The sequence below is a fragment of the Bos indicus x Bos taurus genome, chromosome 22 (assembly GCF_003369695.1).
Source record: "Bos indicus x Bos taurus breed Angus x Brahman F1 hybrid chromosome 22, Bos_hybrid_MaternalHap_v2.0, whole genome shotgun sequence".
NCBI lineage: Eukaryota > Metazoa > Chordata > Mammalia > Artiodactyla > Bovidae > Bos > Bos indicus x Bos taurus.
Genome location: NC_040097.1, coordinates 16,949,374 through 16,966,069, shown reverse-complemented (window position 1 = coordinate 16,966,069; position 16,696 = coordinate 16,949,374). Strand labels below are relative to the sequence as shown.

At 38.4% G+C, this 16,696-nt stretch overlaps 2 protein-coding genes across 5 annotated transcripts in view; one reads left to right on the top strand and one right to left on the bottom strand.

Moving 5' to 3' along the window:
* ASB14 (ankyrin repeat and SOCS box containing 14) overlaps positions 1 to 16,696 on the top strand; it is a 34,202-nt gene that overhangs the window by 3,513 nt on the left and 13,993 nt on the right. The window contains exons 2-10 of one of the 4 annotated variants that reach the window (XR_003507720.1): positions 341 to 387; positions 1,069 to 1,200; positions 1,300 to 1,458; positions 3,907 to 4,152; positions 6,621 to 6,792; positions 7,232 to 7,775; positions 9,834 to 9,987; positions 10,888 to 11,088; positions 11,813 to 12,074. Coding sequence is in view for 3 of the 4 variants with exons in the window: in XM_027522287.1 (XP_027378088.1) it covers positions 341 to 387; positions 1,069 to 1,200; positions 1,300 to 1,458; positions 3,907 to 4,152; positions 6,621 to 6,792; positions 7,232 to 7,775; positions 9,834 to 9,987; positions 10,888 to 11,066 (1,633 nt within the window). In the remaining variant the exon portion in view is untranslated. Of the gene's footprint in view, positions 1 to 340; positions 388 to 1,068; positions 1,201 to 1,299; positions 1,459 to 3,906; positions 4,153 to 6,620; positions 6,793 to 7,231; positions 7,776 to 9,833; positions 9,988 to 10,887; positions 11,089 to 11,812; positions 16,335 to 16,696 lie in introns of those variants that run through there. The other 3 variants (XM_027522287.1, XM_027522288.1, XM_027522289.1) reach the window with 3 other exon arrangements.
* APPL1 (adaptor protein, phosphotyrosine interacting with PH domain and leucine zipper 1) overlaps positions 12,776 to 16,696 on the bottom strand; it is a 34,441-nt gene continuing 30,520 nt past the window's right edge. Inside the window, exon 22 of the mRNA XM_027522284.1 lies at positions 12,776 to 16,622. Within this exon, the coding sequence (XP_027378085.1) occupies positions 16,476 to 16,622 (147 nt within the window). The 3' untranslated portion in view covers positions 12,776 to 16,475. The remainder of the gene's footprint in view (positions 16,623 to 16,696) is intronic.

The window sequence follows — 16,696 nt, the reverse complement described above, 5'->3', positions numbered from 1 at the left end:
TATAGAGTGGCCATTTAAATTTTAATGTGATAATATGACATTTCCATCCTGGACAGCTTTGATTCAGTTCAGCAAGTATCGACTGAGGGCCAACTGTGATCTGTGTTCTCACAGTTCTTGCCCTAAAGAAACTGATGAGGAAGACATGAGAAAGGAGTTTCTTTGGAGCACATAAAGGGTTTATACTACGTTTTGAAGTATTTCTATTATACCTCAGTTATGGCCTCATTATAAGTTTACTCCTGGTTAACTACTATTGACTTTACCCTTTCCTTTTGCTTTATATCCTTAACTTTTTCCCTCAGTTTTGGAATTTCACATGTATTTTTTTCCCCTGCAGCTTTCTGAGTGCTTACTATAAGAAGATAGTTGAAACAATAGAGACAGTTAAGTACTCTTCTTATTCTATCCCTTTCAACTTGTGGTAAGATGTGATGGTGACAACTAGCAGCATTTTCCCTCTGAGTTCAGGAAGCCTAGAAACAGGATCTCCCAAATGCTGAACACTATGGAGTCCACAGCTGATTGTCAGGAGTCTGATACGGGCTTTCCTGAGAAAAACTACTTCAGCACAACTTAGCAAAGAACTCCTGGGCTCCTCAGTGAACAGAACTGTTTTCTGTATGTAATAAGATGACAGGTATTCACAGACCCAGGTGATATGGAATGCTAGATGAAAGACCTTACTGCTTATTTCCCTGCATGTGTGTTAGTCACCTAGTCATGTCTGACCTTTCATGACCCCATGGACTATAGACTGCCAGGCTCCTCTGTCCATGGAATTTTCCAGGCAAGAATACTGGGGTGGGTTGACATTTCCTTCTTCAGGGGATCTTCTGTACCCAGGGATCTAACCCAGATTTCCTGCATTGTAGGCGAATTCTTTACTGTCTGAGCCACCAGAGAAGCCCTTATTTGCCCTATGCGATTTACATTTGTCTTTCATAAAAGGTGGTGCCAGAATTTCATTCTCTCAGGCACTAACCTTGATGATGGAATTCAGAAGCAGTATGGGCTGCCTTGTACGTGTGCCAAATGTGAATATGTCCTCATTTGACATACTAATAGGTAAGGAAGATGTATTGTCACAGTTGACCAAGTACCATTCAGCTTTTGATGAAGCAGATGAGATAGGCTGGCTTCCTCTCCATAAGGCTGCAGTACAATTAAATAAGAACATTTTGGAAATCACCCTGAAAGGTAAACTCCCTTTACAACTCTTCTTTGATGCTTCTGAGAAATAAGTTTAAAATTTATTTTCATATTTTAATCTGTGTGGTCTAATTGGATTTATTTCAGCCTCAAAACTCAGTGTATGGGAGCAAACCACCCACAATGGTGAGACGCCACTGTTTTTGGCTGTCAGCAATTGCCTCTTAGAAAACGTTAGTTTTCTCCTTCTCAATGGCTGCAATCCAAATACCAAGAATGTCGAAGGCAATTCACCTCTTCTTACAGGTAAATTAACACCTTGGCTCTGGAGAACAGTCTGTGGCCTGTGTCTCCTCTAGACCCAGGGGCTTCACAGGCAGTCTTTTGGTGCATAGTTGCAGCACTGTCACTAATCCCAGCTGACCACATGTGGTATCTGACTCCCAAGAAGCTTTGTATAGACTGGCTTGCGAGGTGAGGCAAAGTGTCTGCCCAGTTATGAGCTGATTGTTTGCCTGATACCCCAGCTGAAAAAGTTAATCTTGGTATAAGAAATATAGAAGAGGAGCAGAGTAGGAAGAAGCAGCCAGTGTTTGGGTAAAGTCGGCAGATTAAATATGAATGACTAATTTTGCTGCCTCCTGAGTCTTCAGGAGAAGTACAGTTCATTAAATGTTTTAAAGGGTTAAGATACAGAAGAATGGAAAGACTGGAAGAGGAGACAAGAGTAACATGATTTTTAAAAATCAGAAGAGCAGACAGATGAATGATTAACAAGTGACAAGAAAGCCAAATCTTAAATTGGAGTGGGGAAAGCCAAAAACCAGTGCAGCTGTATCAAAAGGCCTGGAAACTGTTGGCTACAGTTACCTCCTGGGACACAGGGATGAAGAACAGCAGCTAAAATAGAAAAATTGATTGAAAACTATTAAGAAACCAGTACTCAGGTATCTAGATTACTTCTCCCAATCTACCCTGCTGGGTCAGATTCCTCCCCAACCCCAGCAAAATTTTGGAGGTTTATTCTCTGAATAGTGTAAGCAAAGGTTCTCAGGACTGGAGATTATTAGGCAAGGGCAGGAATACTGGATTTGAAACACTGGAGGAATTAAGCAAACACCAGCTGAGATCTCCCAGCTCTCCTCCACCAAATTCTAGAAAGCTGGTAGCTAGAACTTCACCCTCCAAGAGAAGGCTTCTCTGATCAGCTCAAGGAGAAAGAACTAAAAATAGTGAAATTGGAGGTTGCCCAACAAATGGCCCAGGCATATCAACCTTCAGTTAAGTCAGTGTTTAGAATTTCCAGTCAGATTTTTAGTTTCCAATTCTTAATCATGAGCAGATATCCAAGGACTATCTGAGAAAAGTCTCCAACAAGCAAAGATAAACAACTTGGAAGAAACAGATTATTTAGGGAAAATAAAATGTAAGGGAAAGTTATCATTAATTTTCTCAGAAAAATCAATGAAAGTTAATAAAATATCAGGATACTACTAAAAAAAGAACAAATAACATTCTTGAAAATTAAAAATATGGTAGAAATTTTTAAAAATGCTATAAGATAAAGTTATGTAAGCTTTATCTTACATAACTGAAAAGAAGAAAAGAAATGAAAAATAGGAAAGAAAAATAACTAAGAACTAGGATGACCATTGAAGAAGGGCAACATGTGAATAACAGAAATAGCAGAAAGAACACACAAGGCGGCAGTGTGCCATCAGTGAAACAGGTCAAGAGAATTATTTCCTAAAACAAAGGACGTGTGTTTCTAGAATGAAAGGGCACAAAGTGCCAACTCTATGATTTTAAAAAGACCCAATACCCTTGGGTACTCCATATTTCTAGTCTTAGAGCAATTATAGCTCTTTATATAGGAGATGGCAATGGCACCCCACTCCAGTACTCTTGCCTGGAAAATCCCATGGACGGAGGAGCCTGGTGGGCTGCAGTCCATGGGGTCGAGGAGTCGGACACGACTGAGCGACTTCACTTTCATTTTCACTTTCATGCATTGGAGAAGGAAATGGCAACCCACTCCAGTGTTCTTGCCTGGAGAATACCAGGGATGGGGGAGCCTGGTGGGCTGCCGTCTATGGGGTCGCAGAGTCGGACACAACTGAAGCGACTTAGCAGCAGCAGCTCTTTATATGGCATATTATAAATGGTGGTGAGCAGAATTCATCCTGATTCAGTGTCTGACACCTAGCAAGGTTCCTCAGACACAATTGGTGCCAACAATTAGTGAATGGATAGGGAGATGGATAAATTAAGTTCTAGAATCTTAAAGGACTAAAGATTATCATCCAAATGTGAATTAACAGCATAAATGCATAAATACCAGTTAAAGAATTTGGTTTACAAAGTGTGAGGTTAAAAATTATTTCCTAATTATAGCTTTTTTTGTTTTTCTTTATGTAAAGCAACTACAAACATTCCTGGGGCTGTACTGGGTACTTAAGTTCCTATTTTCTTGAGAACATAAAGATGATACATGAAAACCTTGTTTTTCAGCCCATAAGTAGCCAATAGACAATGAATAATTGGTCATGACTTAAAAGCAAGTAGCCCATATTGATTAAAACACTATTAATATTACTTAATATGTACCTCATTTTTTTCCTAAGCACAAATTGTTGGCACATGGAGGGCAGGTAGGAAGAACTCCTTAAGAAGCCTCAGGGAAACTAGCTGATCAGATACTCTGGCCTAAATTTCCTGTCGAACATGACGCCTCCCTCACTTCCAATTTCCCAGCTGTTCTACAGGACTCCTACGATATGGCCTCCTTGCTGATCAGCCATGGAGCCAATGTCAATCTTTTGTGTTCCAACAAGAGGACAGCACTCCACGAAGCAGCCAAGCTGGGCAGACGGGACATAGTGGCACTCCTGCTGGCTTCCGGGGCATACCCTGACCCACAGAGCTCCTACGGATTCACTCCTCTTGCTCTTGCTGCCCAAAGTGGACACACTGAAATCATGGAACTCTTACTGCAGAAAGGCAAGATTTTTCTATACAGTCAGCACACTTTTACTAAAGGGTAACATGGCCAAAGTGTTCTCCTCTTCACTGAGAGCTTCAAAGTAATAGAAGTTAACATTTCATTTAAGCTTAATATTCATGAAAGTACATGTTAATACATTAGCTACTGAAAAAAACCTAAAATAGGGATTGAATACTTCTTACTTGCTCTGAAGTAGATTCCCTGAAATATCTAGGCTGCAGTTTACTCTTCTACTTAATGTTCCCTGACCATGTTAAGAGGATGGTTGCTTTCTGTTTAATTTTTGTGTGTGACTGTTCTTTTTTAGATTCATAGAATGAAAGGCTTCACAAAATCCTCTATATGTTTTCTCTGCTTGAGCTAAGTGATGAGGCAGTCCAATTTGTTACCAGATGAATTATTAGGAAATTCTTCCTGATTTCTTCTTTGTGAGTCCCAGTTCTCTCTAGTAATAAATAAAACTCTGAGAGAAGGGGAAAGAAGGCAACTTACATATGTTGACTACTTTCTCAGCACCAGGTATTAACCTGCTTATTTTACCTCAGACAGTCTTCTGCAAACCCTGTGAGGTAGGCATTATTCTCATTTTACCCTTGAGAAAAGTGAGGCTCGGCGATGGTACCAGTTGCAGGACTTCCCTTCAACATATCCTCTCCTGCCACCAGTGCTGTAGCTATGGACATCTTAGATCCTGGTTTAACTCGCAGAGACCCTGGCTCAGAGAACGTTGGCATTTACTGTCTTTGAGGAGATCCCCCCCCCGCCCCCGCCACCACCATTGATGACACTGTGAGACGAAGCAGTGTATTATCTAAAGCTTTTGTTCAAAGAAGCAAATCTTTCCCAAGATTTCATAAAGTCCCAATATTAGAATTATCTTCTTTATTCTCCTCCCCATTTGTGTCCAGAAGCCTTATTTCTTTCTCTAACAACAGATGGTCCTGGTTTCCAATTTTCTAGACTGCACAGAACAACTTTATGCTTTTTAGACTTACCTAAATCCTTCCTATCATATAAGGAGAGGCTAGTTCCCAATAAATGGCCATAAAACATTTCAAGTAAAATGTTTTGAGTGCTATCAGAGATGGCTCAGGTCATTAGCTGGAAAAACAAAGTAAACACTGGACCCTTCATCTGCAACCTTTTGTGCAGATCATTGATTAAAACATAAAGAAACAAGAGAAGCAACAGATTTTAAATCCTTAACCTTAAAAAAAAAAACAAACAAACAAGTATGGGTTGACCTCAGTGAGGGGGCGTCTCCCTTAGGTAAGCCCCTTTACAGTCATTTGCTCATGGCTACTAAATAACAGAGCCAGGCTTTGACCCCCCCAACTGTCTCATTCCAAATCACATTAGTTTACCACCCTGCATTGCTAGACTGGTAACATAGCATCATCATAGATATAGGCCCTGGGTCTGGTCCACCTGGCATGAATCCTGACTACCTTGCTGACTAGTTGTGCATCTCTGGTGAAGTAATTTAATCTCAATGAAGCTGAGTGTCTTCATCTTTAAAATGAACATGTTAGCATCTACCTCCTAGGGTTGTTGTGAAGTTTAGAGATTACTATATACATAAAGGAACTAGTACCTAGTGAGTACTCGTTACATGGGGACTTATTAGACACTTCTTGAGTGAACTCTGGGAGTTGGTCATGGACAGAGAGGCCTGGCGTGCTGCGATTCACAGGGTCGCAAAGAGTCGGACATGACTGAGCGACTGAACTGAACTGAACTGAAAGCATTCTAGAACTGGGGTTCTGGAGCAGCCATTTTATATTCTAATGATTATGGAGTCCACACTAAATTAAAGTCACCATAGCTTTTTTTACATGAGCTATGAAGGGGACCAGAGTGTCCTCCTTTTCTTTTGTCCATTCGAATGCTACTCTTTGTTGAAAGCCCATTTACTCAGAGGCCTTCCAAAACTGACCCAAAATTCATCTCTCCTTCCTTCACATCCTAGTCCCACTTACAACCCCAGCCCCACTCACAGCCCCAGCCCTGAGATCTTCAAGAAGACAGCCTGTGTCTATACTCTTATTCCCCACACCATTCACAGAGCACTTAACTTACAGGGTACTGTACTATATACCCTTTTAACTATCAGCAGTCTCCACCTTCAACTAAGAACAGCTAGTGTCTCTTAGTATGCACAGTCTCCTAGCAACAAGTTAAAACAGAACAAATACCCCTTTCCACCATAAGATCTTCATTAGATTCATGGTGACATAGTTCAACAGGACGGTTAGTGCCATCTTATATGTGTGTTATGAGGTAAGCAAGCTTTTGTATGCAGGTCTGAAAATAAAACCTATAAAATTATTTCTCCTGAGATCCTTAAGTTAGAAACATGTAGCTTATAAAATTACTCTGAAAGCCAACACGTGTATTTATACTTGAGAATACTTAAGCAATACAGTGAAAAGACTCTGCATAACATCACTCTTTCTCCTCCTAGGAGCTAATGCTCTTGGTCAGGCCTCTGACTCTTCTTCCATCTTACTTGAAGCTGCTAGCGGAGGAAATCCAGACTCTGTGACTCTCTTGCTAGAGTATGGAGCTGATGCCAACGTCCCTAAGAATTCAGGTCACCTGCCCATTCATGTAGCAGCTGACAGAGGTCACTTGTTGTAAGTTCAACCACACTATTGCAAATAGAAATAGTAATAGCTATGGGATTGGGGGGTGGTTTCTGGGAACTTGATATTCTTCATCTCTGATCCTCCAACTTCAACACCACTTTTTAAATTAAGAAACTCTTGACCAGCTAGGAATTGGTAAATTCAGATTCCTCTGTAGCCACTGAAGAGACATAAAACTATCTGATCAGGTCACTTGGCAATGCAGGGAGCCTTGTGTCTCACTGACTGGGATAATTCTGAATTTTTTATTTAGACCTGTAACTTTACCTGGTATCAGAGATTTTGCATGCAGGAACTATGCCTTTTTTTTTTTTGGTTGGGGTGTCTAAATATTACCTGATACTAATACCACCCAGTGCTAGTATAAAACAGGTCAATGCTGCATCTTAACAAAAAAATTTTAACGCACTTTGAAATTCTGTCTCAGAGCTCTGAAGACTTTGGTTCCCGTTACTGATTTTGCTGCCATTAAGCGGAGTGGCATCAGTCCAATTCACTGTGCAGCAGCAGGAGCACACCCCAAATGCCTGGAACTTCTCATCCAGGCGGGATTTGATGTGAATTTCATGCTCGATCAGAGAATCCGCAAACACTACGATGACCACAGGAAGTCGGCTCTGTATTTCGCTGTATCAAATGGTGACCTCTCTTCAGTTAAGCTGCTTCTGAGTGCTGGAGCTATGCCTAATCAAGACCCAGTTAACTGCCTCCAGATAGCCCTCAGGATGGGCAACTACGAGCTGGTAAGTCTGCTGCTACGGCACGGGGCGAACGTTAATTACTTCTGCAGAGTCAACCCTTTACATTTCCCATCGGCACTGCAATACACACTGAAAGACGAAGTCATGCTCAGGATGCTGCTGAATTATGGGTATGACACAGAGCTATGCTTTGATTGTCCTCATGGAGACAAAGTTCATCGTTTCTCTGCTTCTGAAGGCTGGACATCTACAGTTATCAAAGATACAATGGTAAGTACACACCATAGCAGCTGTCACCCTGTGTCGTTATTATTGGTGGCCCTGAACTACAGCAACAGATAAAATTCCATTCTTTCCAGAAGCTCTGGTTGGAAAGATTTTAATACGATAAATATATGATAAACCTGATGACAGAAAGATGAAAAAAGTACAGAAACAGTTTGGAGGAAAAAGTGATTTAACTCTACTCAGGGGATTTCACAAATGAAGCAACATCTGCACAAGGTTGCGAAGAATGATTGCAGCCTTACATGATCACAGTTATGCTTTTTCTTTGAAGAAGTGAGTTATCTAGCTAGAATGTTTCTGGGTTCCCTGTACTCTAGGTTTTTGACTCTAAACCATTTGATTAATGATTTTCTTTTCTGTCACTTTCTGGTGAAAAAAGAATCCCAGTAAATGTTGCTGACTTCCCTCTTCTTGAGACATTTTTCTCTTTGCTTTCATCACACCAGTCTCCTACTTTCCCCCTGCCTAACTGGTCGCTTCTGTTTTCCCCAACTTGAGCCTTTCCCCTGATTTTTCAAATAGCTGCCACCCTTCAGGCCTCATCTCAAGTGCTACCTCTTCAGAGGCCCTTCCCTTCCGATCTTATTTAAGGTAGTTCTGCTTCTTAATCATTCTCTTTAATGCTTTTATAAACTTTTACCAGTTTCTGAAATTCTTTAATATTTTACTGATTATCTGTCTTCCCTACAAATACATAAATGTAAGCTTTTGTTCACCACCTTCATCAGCTTACAGATCTATGCTCAGATAGATGTACTATAAATACTTGAATTCATATTGTTAAAATCTGAAAATATAATGAAAAAAATCTTTGGATCAATTCTGAAAAATAAAAAGCAAATATTTTAATATTGTATGTTACTTTTAGGTTATAATTAATGAATGACTTGGTTAATTTAGGTAATATGTCAGCTTGTATGGCTTCCTGACTTTTCATATAGTATTGTTTGCCTTCTTACATGGGCATCTTGTCTGCTGCTGCTAAGTCGCTTCAGTCATGTCCAATTCTGTGCGACCCCAGAGATGGCAGCTCATCAGGCTCCACCGTCCCTGGGATTCTCCAGGCAAGAACACTGGAGTGGGTTGCCATTTCCTTCTCCAATGCATGAAAGTGAAAAGTGAAAGTGAGGTCGCTCAGTCGTGTCCGACCCTTAGCGACCCCATGGACTGCAGCCTACCAGGCTCCTCTGTCCATGGGATTTTCCAGGCAAGAGTACTGGAGTGGGGTGCCATTGCCTTCTCTGCTTATTTTGTCTAAGGACATGTAAATCACTTAAAGGTAGAAACTATCTTACGCTTCAAGTATCAGGGTGGGACTATGTTATGAATGATAGAAAACCCCAAATAAAGGTGGCTCTAATAAGATGGCTTATTCCCCTTTCATAAAATAAAGGCAAATGTAAATAGCGTTCTAACTGGACAGTTCCATGATTCACAGGAGAAACCCACACCCACACTGCAGTGAGCAGGATGGCTGGCAGGAAGGAGCGCACACTTTGCTCTTCTGTAACATTCTGGGAGTTGCTCACACTTCCACTGACATCCCATTGGCTGGGACAGTCAGGTGGCCACATCTAGATGCAAGTGAAGCTGGAAATATAGTCTTTATTCCAGACAGCAGTGTGGGCAAACAAAGGGGTAATAAATATTATCTAACAGTCTCTTTTAAATTCTCATTGTATCTTACAAAGTTCAGGAGAGTTAGTAGTAAATATTTTTCCCAATGATCCCCTGGAAGAGGAAATGGCAACCCAATCCAGTATTCTTGCCTGGAGACTCCCAGGAACAGAGAAGCCTGGAGGGCTATAGTGCATAGGGTTGCAGAGTTGGACACAACTAAAATGACTTAGCATGCATGTATGCATTTTTCCCAGTGTTAAGAGTCAAGAGATGTTTTCATGTTCGACACCTTTGTTTGTAAACGAAGAACCTGAAACCTTTGGTTCCTGACTCTGAGTGTAGTGTTCTTTTGATGACTATGTTAAAACACAGATACGTAAGTTTTTCATTTACTTTCATGGTTCTGATTTTCTTCCTCAGTTCTGTGAAGTAATAACTTTGTCGTGGCTGCAGCATCTCTCTGGGAAGGTTGTTCGAGTGATGCTTGATTATGTTGACCAAGTTAGGATCTGTTCAAAGTTGAAAGCTGTGCTCCAAAAACAGGGCCTCTGGTCAGAAATCCATTTTATCTTGAGTAAGTATCTTTCTTGAACATTCTTACCAAAAAATACTAATTGAACTCTTGTTTTGCAGAACATTGTTCTCTTCAGTTAAAAGCTTGACCTGAAGAAACCAAGAAAAAGACTATTCCTACCAAAAAAATGTTATTGTATATACTTAATGTGTACTTATTAACCATTTCCCAATAGATGAAATCGGTTACATAATTATTTATTATATAGGCAGATAATAATTTCCTTTTGATCCCATGGAACACCATAGACACAGGAATTAAAAACTATGAAATGGGACTTCCCTGATGGTCCAGTGGTTAAGAATCAGCTTGTCATTGCAGGGGACATGGGTTCAATCCCTGGTCAGGGAACAAAGATCCCACATGCCGATATACTGCAACTACTGTGCTACAGCAAAATGAAGATCCTGATAGTTGCAAAAAAGACTTGATGCAAGCAAATAAATAAATATTAAAAAAAAAACAACTATGAAATGGCACTAAAAACAGGGATGAGAAAATGCTAAGATCTAAGACTCTAAAGGATAGTAAATGACCCTTCAAACAAAATTGTAGCACCTAAATCAAACTAAGAAGAATTTCTTTTATCTAATTTCCCCACAGAGTCTTTAGTTTTTAGTCTGACCCCAAGGGGCAGGACAGGGGGTTAATACATGTAGATGTAGGAGCTTTAGGTCTCACAGGCCAGACCTACAATTGATGCCAATCTTTGGACTCTAACATGACGTGGTCTGAAACCATAGCTACAAGATTTGCAATGAGAAGTGAAAAGCTACTTCCCAATTTGGTCACAGCAAAGGAAAATCTTGGTGGCTTAAGTATAAAATACATTGGCTAAGATCACTGAAAAATCAATCAATTCTTATTCCTTTTGGATAATGTGCCTCTTTTGCATTTTAGCAAACCCTCGCTCTCTTAAACATTTGTGCCGCCTCAAGATCCGGAAGTGTATGGGGCGTTTGCGTCTGCGCTGCCCCGTCTTCATGTCGTTTCTTCCACTACCCAGTCGTCTAAAGGCATATGTACTTTACAAAGAATACGACCTTTATGAACAAGGAATTTTCACAGGAACCTGGTAATCAAACTATTCTGGATGAAAAGGTACAGATCTGCAGATGTCTTTCTTAAAATTTGACTTGTATTTCTCACTTTACCTGGCGACTAAAATCTCAATGCAGTTTAGGTTCTTCAGAGAGTCACTCTGAACATAGCCTCTCAATAGATGGCTAGCATTCTGAAAGGCAGTTTTATAAAAATAAAACCCAAAGTAAAAATTTCAACTAAGATTATCAGTTCTAATGCTATATTGATCTTACATTAAATGTATGAATTCATATTTTTATATGCCCAAAATAATAAATGCGACCTCTGATAATTCAAGGTAATTCTTAATAGTAATACTTTTTATAGAGAAATACATATATAAAATGCCTTAGTGCCTACAATGGATAAAGTATTGACCCAAGTACCTGATCCTAGAAATTAGCTGTTCCTGTACATAAGTCCCAAGACCAGCTTAGTGTCTGTTTATGTGTAGAGTGCAGTACTGAGGTAATTCAGCTGAAAGAGAATCTTCAATTGCAGTTTCATCATTAACGGGATACATGTATTCCTTCTTTCCACAAAACCCTGGCTAAGCGTTACCATTTATTGGTTCATGTGATCACTGGAATAAAAACAAAGTATTTTCAAATGGATGATGGTTTATGATTTCTACACTGAGTCCAGTCCCATAGACAGAGAGGAGTGGCTCACTGGTAAAAGCAGTTATAGATATTAGTTTACAATTTTGTTTCTGTATATTCTGTGTTGCATTTAAATACAGGTTTCTGGATGTGGAAGTGAGGAAAGAAACTGAGAAGACATTCATTCAGCCGCACCTGTGTACCATCATATGGCACATCAACACAGAGGACAGAGGGGCACGATTAAGGCCACAGGCCCAGTCAGTTATAGCTTGATGTTTATGTGTTCAGTCTTAGCATACATTTTTTTTTTTTTTGGCATAATACAGTCCTTCTTACAGAAACTGAAGCCGTATGATTTCTTTCTGATGTAGGGATTCATGGCTATATAAGACTATTTCAGTAAGTACAGACTTAAAATTACTTTTATAATATAGTTTTCACATAGAAAATTTGCAAAACTAGCTGGCATGAATAGTTTTTTTATTTTTTTTTAATCAAAGTGTGGTGTCTGTTTATAAATGAGTGCTAGATTATATGTATGTTCATATACAAATATACTTAGGATATACATGCATCTAGATAAATTATATAATTCTAAAGTTAATTTCATCTACTCCCTGGACCTCCTACGAATGTATACATTTCATAAAATTAAAAACAAATTAAAACAGAAACTGCCAGTAGAACAGAACTTGGTGAATGTTATAGGGAACCACAGAGAGCACAGCGGATGTATTTTCATTAGTATTACAACTACAGGCCCAACCCACATAAGCTGGCATACACAATAACCTGGTCCTTTAAACTACAGGATTCCTTTGAACAGGACCAAGCACAGCAAGTATACACTGTAACATGTCTACGGTAATTACTGAAAAGTCCCTTAATTTTTCTAAAAGGAAAAAAGTCACTAGATTTGATACTATTTCCCATGAGTGACATTTTTTCCCCCATTTTAGTTGTTATGGGATTGCAATAGAGTTAGATGTGTAGTAGTATCTTAAAAGATTAAGAAAAAGTCCATTTGTTTTATAAGCATCATTTGAAATTACTCGGAGCAATAAAATTCAGAGTATATACCAGATATTTCATACAAAAAAGACTATAAAAAATCATGGACTTTATTATACATTAAAAATCTCCTAACAGCATATTTCCTGAAGCCTTATCAGGAATACTTATTTTGACATAATGAAAAAATAAGTTCTCCACTCCACATGTATACCACCATTACATAAAGTCAGGTTCTTCAAATTTAATTCTAAAGAGAAATGTAGCGTAATTTTTAATTGCATATACACGATTAATAGTATCAGTGAAATAAGAATTAACCAATTCACTAACATTACAAAATCACCAAATATACAAAGCGGTCTTGCACATTAGTTATAACTTACTCCCCGGTTCTCATATTAACCTAAGTAAATTACATATGAGTACAGCCACAAGAGATTAGTTAAAAAGTATAATATAGTTCCAGTTTCAATTTTTTATGTAGTATTAATTACTATGGAAGAAAAAAAATCTCATGAAAGAAGAGTAAGCCAAACTTGCTAAAAATAAAGTCAAAGACTTGCTTGCTATAATCAGTGTGTTTGAATATTTAAAGTACAGTTTGAATGCTTGGGAGACTGTTATCAAAATCAATGTTAATATTTTCATTTTATTAATTTGGGTGACAGATTTTGCAAAACATAGGCTCTTAGTCTGTCAGCATGTATAAGAGGATTCAACTCAAATACTTGCAGTTCCTATATATAACTCAAAAGGAACTCAGATGCCTTTACCATACATGATTACATGTGACACAGAATGGTATAAACACCCCAATATCCTTTTCTCAAGCATAAAAGTAACATAAATTTACAACCTCTATACTGTGGGATCTGAGAATTCTTTTGAAATTAAACACAAGGAAATTGAAATTAAACACATGACTATAATCATTATAGTCATGGCAAAAACTAGACTGGGGACTATGTTCAAGATAACAGTTTCAGTTCCTTGTTAGCAAGTTTTCTCAATTTTACAAGGGGGAAGGAATAATTAGTTTGCTATCTATTGACTTCATTACCATAGTTATAAAAGTACGGTTGACACAGGGAGCACGAGTGCCTAGCAGAATTAGGTAGACTTAATTTCTTTCCTTTTAAAGAATCCGTTTTGTTAATGTCTAAAAACCATTAAATGCAAGGTTGAATCCGAGAAAGATATCCCAAAATCTAATGCTGTTACCACCAAGAACATCCAAAAGCTTGAAGGGATTTCAAAGGGGAACAAAGGTCGGCTTGAATGAATGAAATGAAGTCGCTCAGTCATGTCCGACTCTTTGTGATCCCATGGACTGTAGCCCACCAGGCTCCTCGGTCCATGGGATTTTCCAGGCATGAATACTGGAGTGGGTTGCCATTTCCTTCTCCAGGGGACCTTCCCGACCCAGGGATCAAACCCGGTCTCCCGCATTGTAGGCAGACGCTTTACCGTCCAAGCTACCAGGGAAGCCAAGAATCCATGGGGAGCCTTCTTTAAACAGAACATAGAATTTATTAAAGTTGATGCTTAAGTATCTGCCATAATGGAATAGTTCACATGGTTCTACAGCAATGAAACAGAAGTTGAATCATCTAACATTGTTAAGCCCACACATGACTTCTGATTGGCATTGGAATGCGCTCTGGTCTGATCTAGGGGCATGAGTGTGTTATTGTAGAAATTCCTAACAAGATATGACTTAAGAAAAGCCACAAGTTTGTCCAGCATGCCTAAGTCTCAGTACCTTTACCTTTCATCTACATTTTGCCCGAGAGCGCTTACCAAGGGCAACGCTTTGCTACCATGCAAAGCACCAGCCTGGTTAACACTGTCTCCTGATGCTGACCATGTTCCTTGCATGGTGGCTGACAAGTTACACCTGAACTAAGTGAGGTGGCAACCTTATAGTATAAACAAAAGACTTACTGAGACAAAAAGCTTACTAATCCTCAAAAACATCTTAAAAGCAGGATGTGCCATGGCTAACCAAATGCTGATCAGAGAAGAAATTTCAATTTCTACAAAAAGGAATGATGCACAAACTACTGTGAAAGCGTTCCCTTTAGCAAGGACAAAATAAACTCTTTTCAAAAAGTATTCCATAAATTTCTACTTTTTGACTGTATGTTTTGGTAACATAAGGCTTCAAAATAATGATTATTAAGTAATCATTATTCCCATTTGGTACATGGCTAAAAAAAACACCACAATCCTATATATAATTATCTATTCCATTCCTACAGAAAACAGTGTATATACATTGTGAAACAGCTAAGAACTATATGCCATTTCTGAATCAGAACTAAGAAGAAAAAACTATATGTCAAATAACAAAAGGCTTTTTTCCTTGTAAAATTAGTGGCTAATCTCTTGAAAATTTTAAATATATGACTATGTAAAATATTTTGTTCAATATATTTAACGTGGCTATATGTACTTTTACATGTGAAACACAGGAACATAATTTCTATCAGCAATGTTAAAAATCCGAGTTAAAAAAAAAAAAATCAAGTTCTGTCATAGAATTAGGCAGTAGAGAAGTGTCATTTTAACCTTGGCACCAGGTTAAAATCCTTCCTGGGTTGACTCTCCTCGACCAAGCACTCAATTACTTTTCAGGCTTTCATGGAATTAGACCTTTTACTATACTCATTTAAAGAGGATAAGTATTTACAATAATTAGTGCAAATTATTCTCTGCTCACATATTATTTGCCTACACGGATATAAAGTGGTGATCAGTATTTTATAAAAACATGGAATTATGAAAATACTGTGGGTATCAGTCTGAAATTTAAAAGATTACATTTTTAAACTAAATTCTAGGAATTTTTACTTTAAGCAGGAAACATAATTGCTATAGAACTTCTTTCTAAATGTCCCTTGATTTTCAATAAAAATTATTTCACACAATGCAGAAAATACAATGTATTTATCCTGTAACAATCTTTACATGTTAAATCCTAATCTAAAACTTATTTGAACAAAAAAAAATTCCCTTTAGTAAATTCCAAAATCTTATTTTAACCATTACTGCTCTGCAGCAATAATTCAAGTCCCAACCTGAGAACTAAGAATGTGATAATAAATGCCGAGGGCTGTAGCAATCTTGAAATGAAGACACTTAAGCTTCTTTCCCACTGGCATCAGGTATAGTCCATCAGAGAAATGCAAGCAATCCAAGAAAACGCCCTGAAATCTACAGTACCACCTGCCACAATTTGAAACTTTAAGTCTAAAACCTCTACTTTGTAAAAGTCCTATTGCACACTGTTAAAATATTGGCAAACTTGAAAAATCTTCTATATAAGGATTTTAAACCTATTCAGTCAAAAGCTTCCTCACTGCCAGCAAAATGTTCCTAATGAAAGAGAGGGAGCATATCCATGAATATCTGAAGCTGAAGAATAAATGATTTCTTATGGTCATAGCCAATTACGATGCAAGGTAATAAGTTCACAATTGGAAGGAAGAAAAGGCTTGAGCAACTGTAATTCCTCAGCAGTCTACTTCAGGGATATGAACAGGTTTCTTTCAGACATGTGGAATTTAAAATTACTGCATAGTATATTACTTCTCAGGGGAAAAAAAATCAATGCAAACCTGTTATCAAGGTTAATATTAGTTTAAAAAGTGAAGTTAAACAAGCAAATACAAATTTTAGTCTCCTTGATAGTTCAACATTGTTGTTACCTTGTGCCATTCTACCACAGAAATTGTCAACAAATTCCAAGGGGGGAGAAATATCAACCAAAAACCAAGGATAAGTTTATGCTTCTGACTCTCTTTTCTTTCCTTCTTCTCCCAAATCACTCTCTTCTGACTGGCTACTGCTAAGGACAACAAACTGCCCCTCGCTACTGGCTTGGTTTGGTCTACTGGAAGCAGCTATCAACCGACTTTGTTCTTCTAAGTCCTATTGGAAAAGACAGAAAAGAAACTGAGTTAATTTAATTTTTCAAATGGAAAACTAAGCAGTTAAATACATAC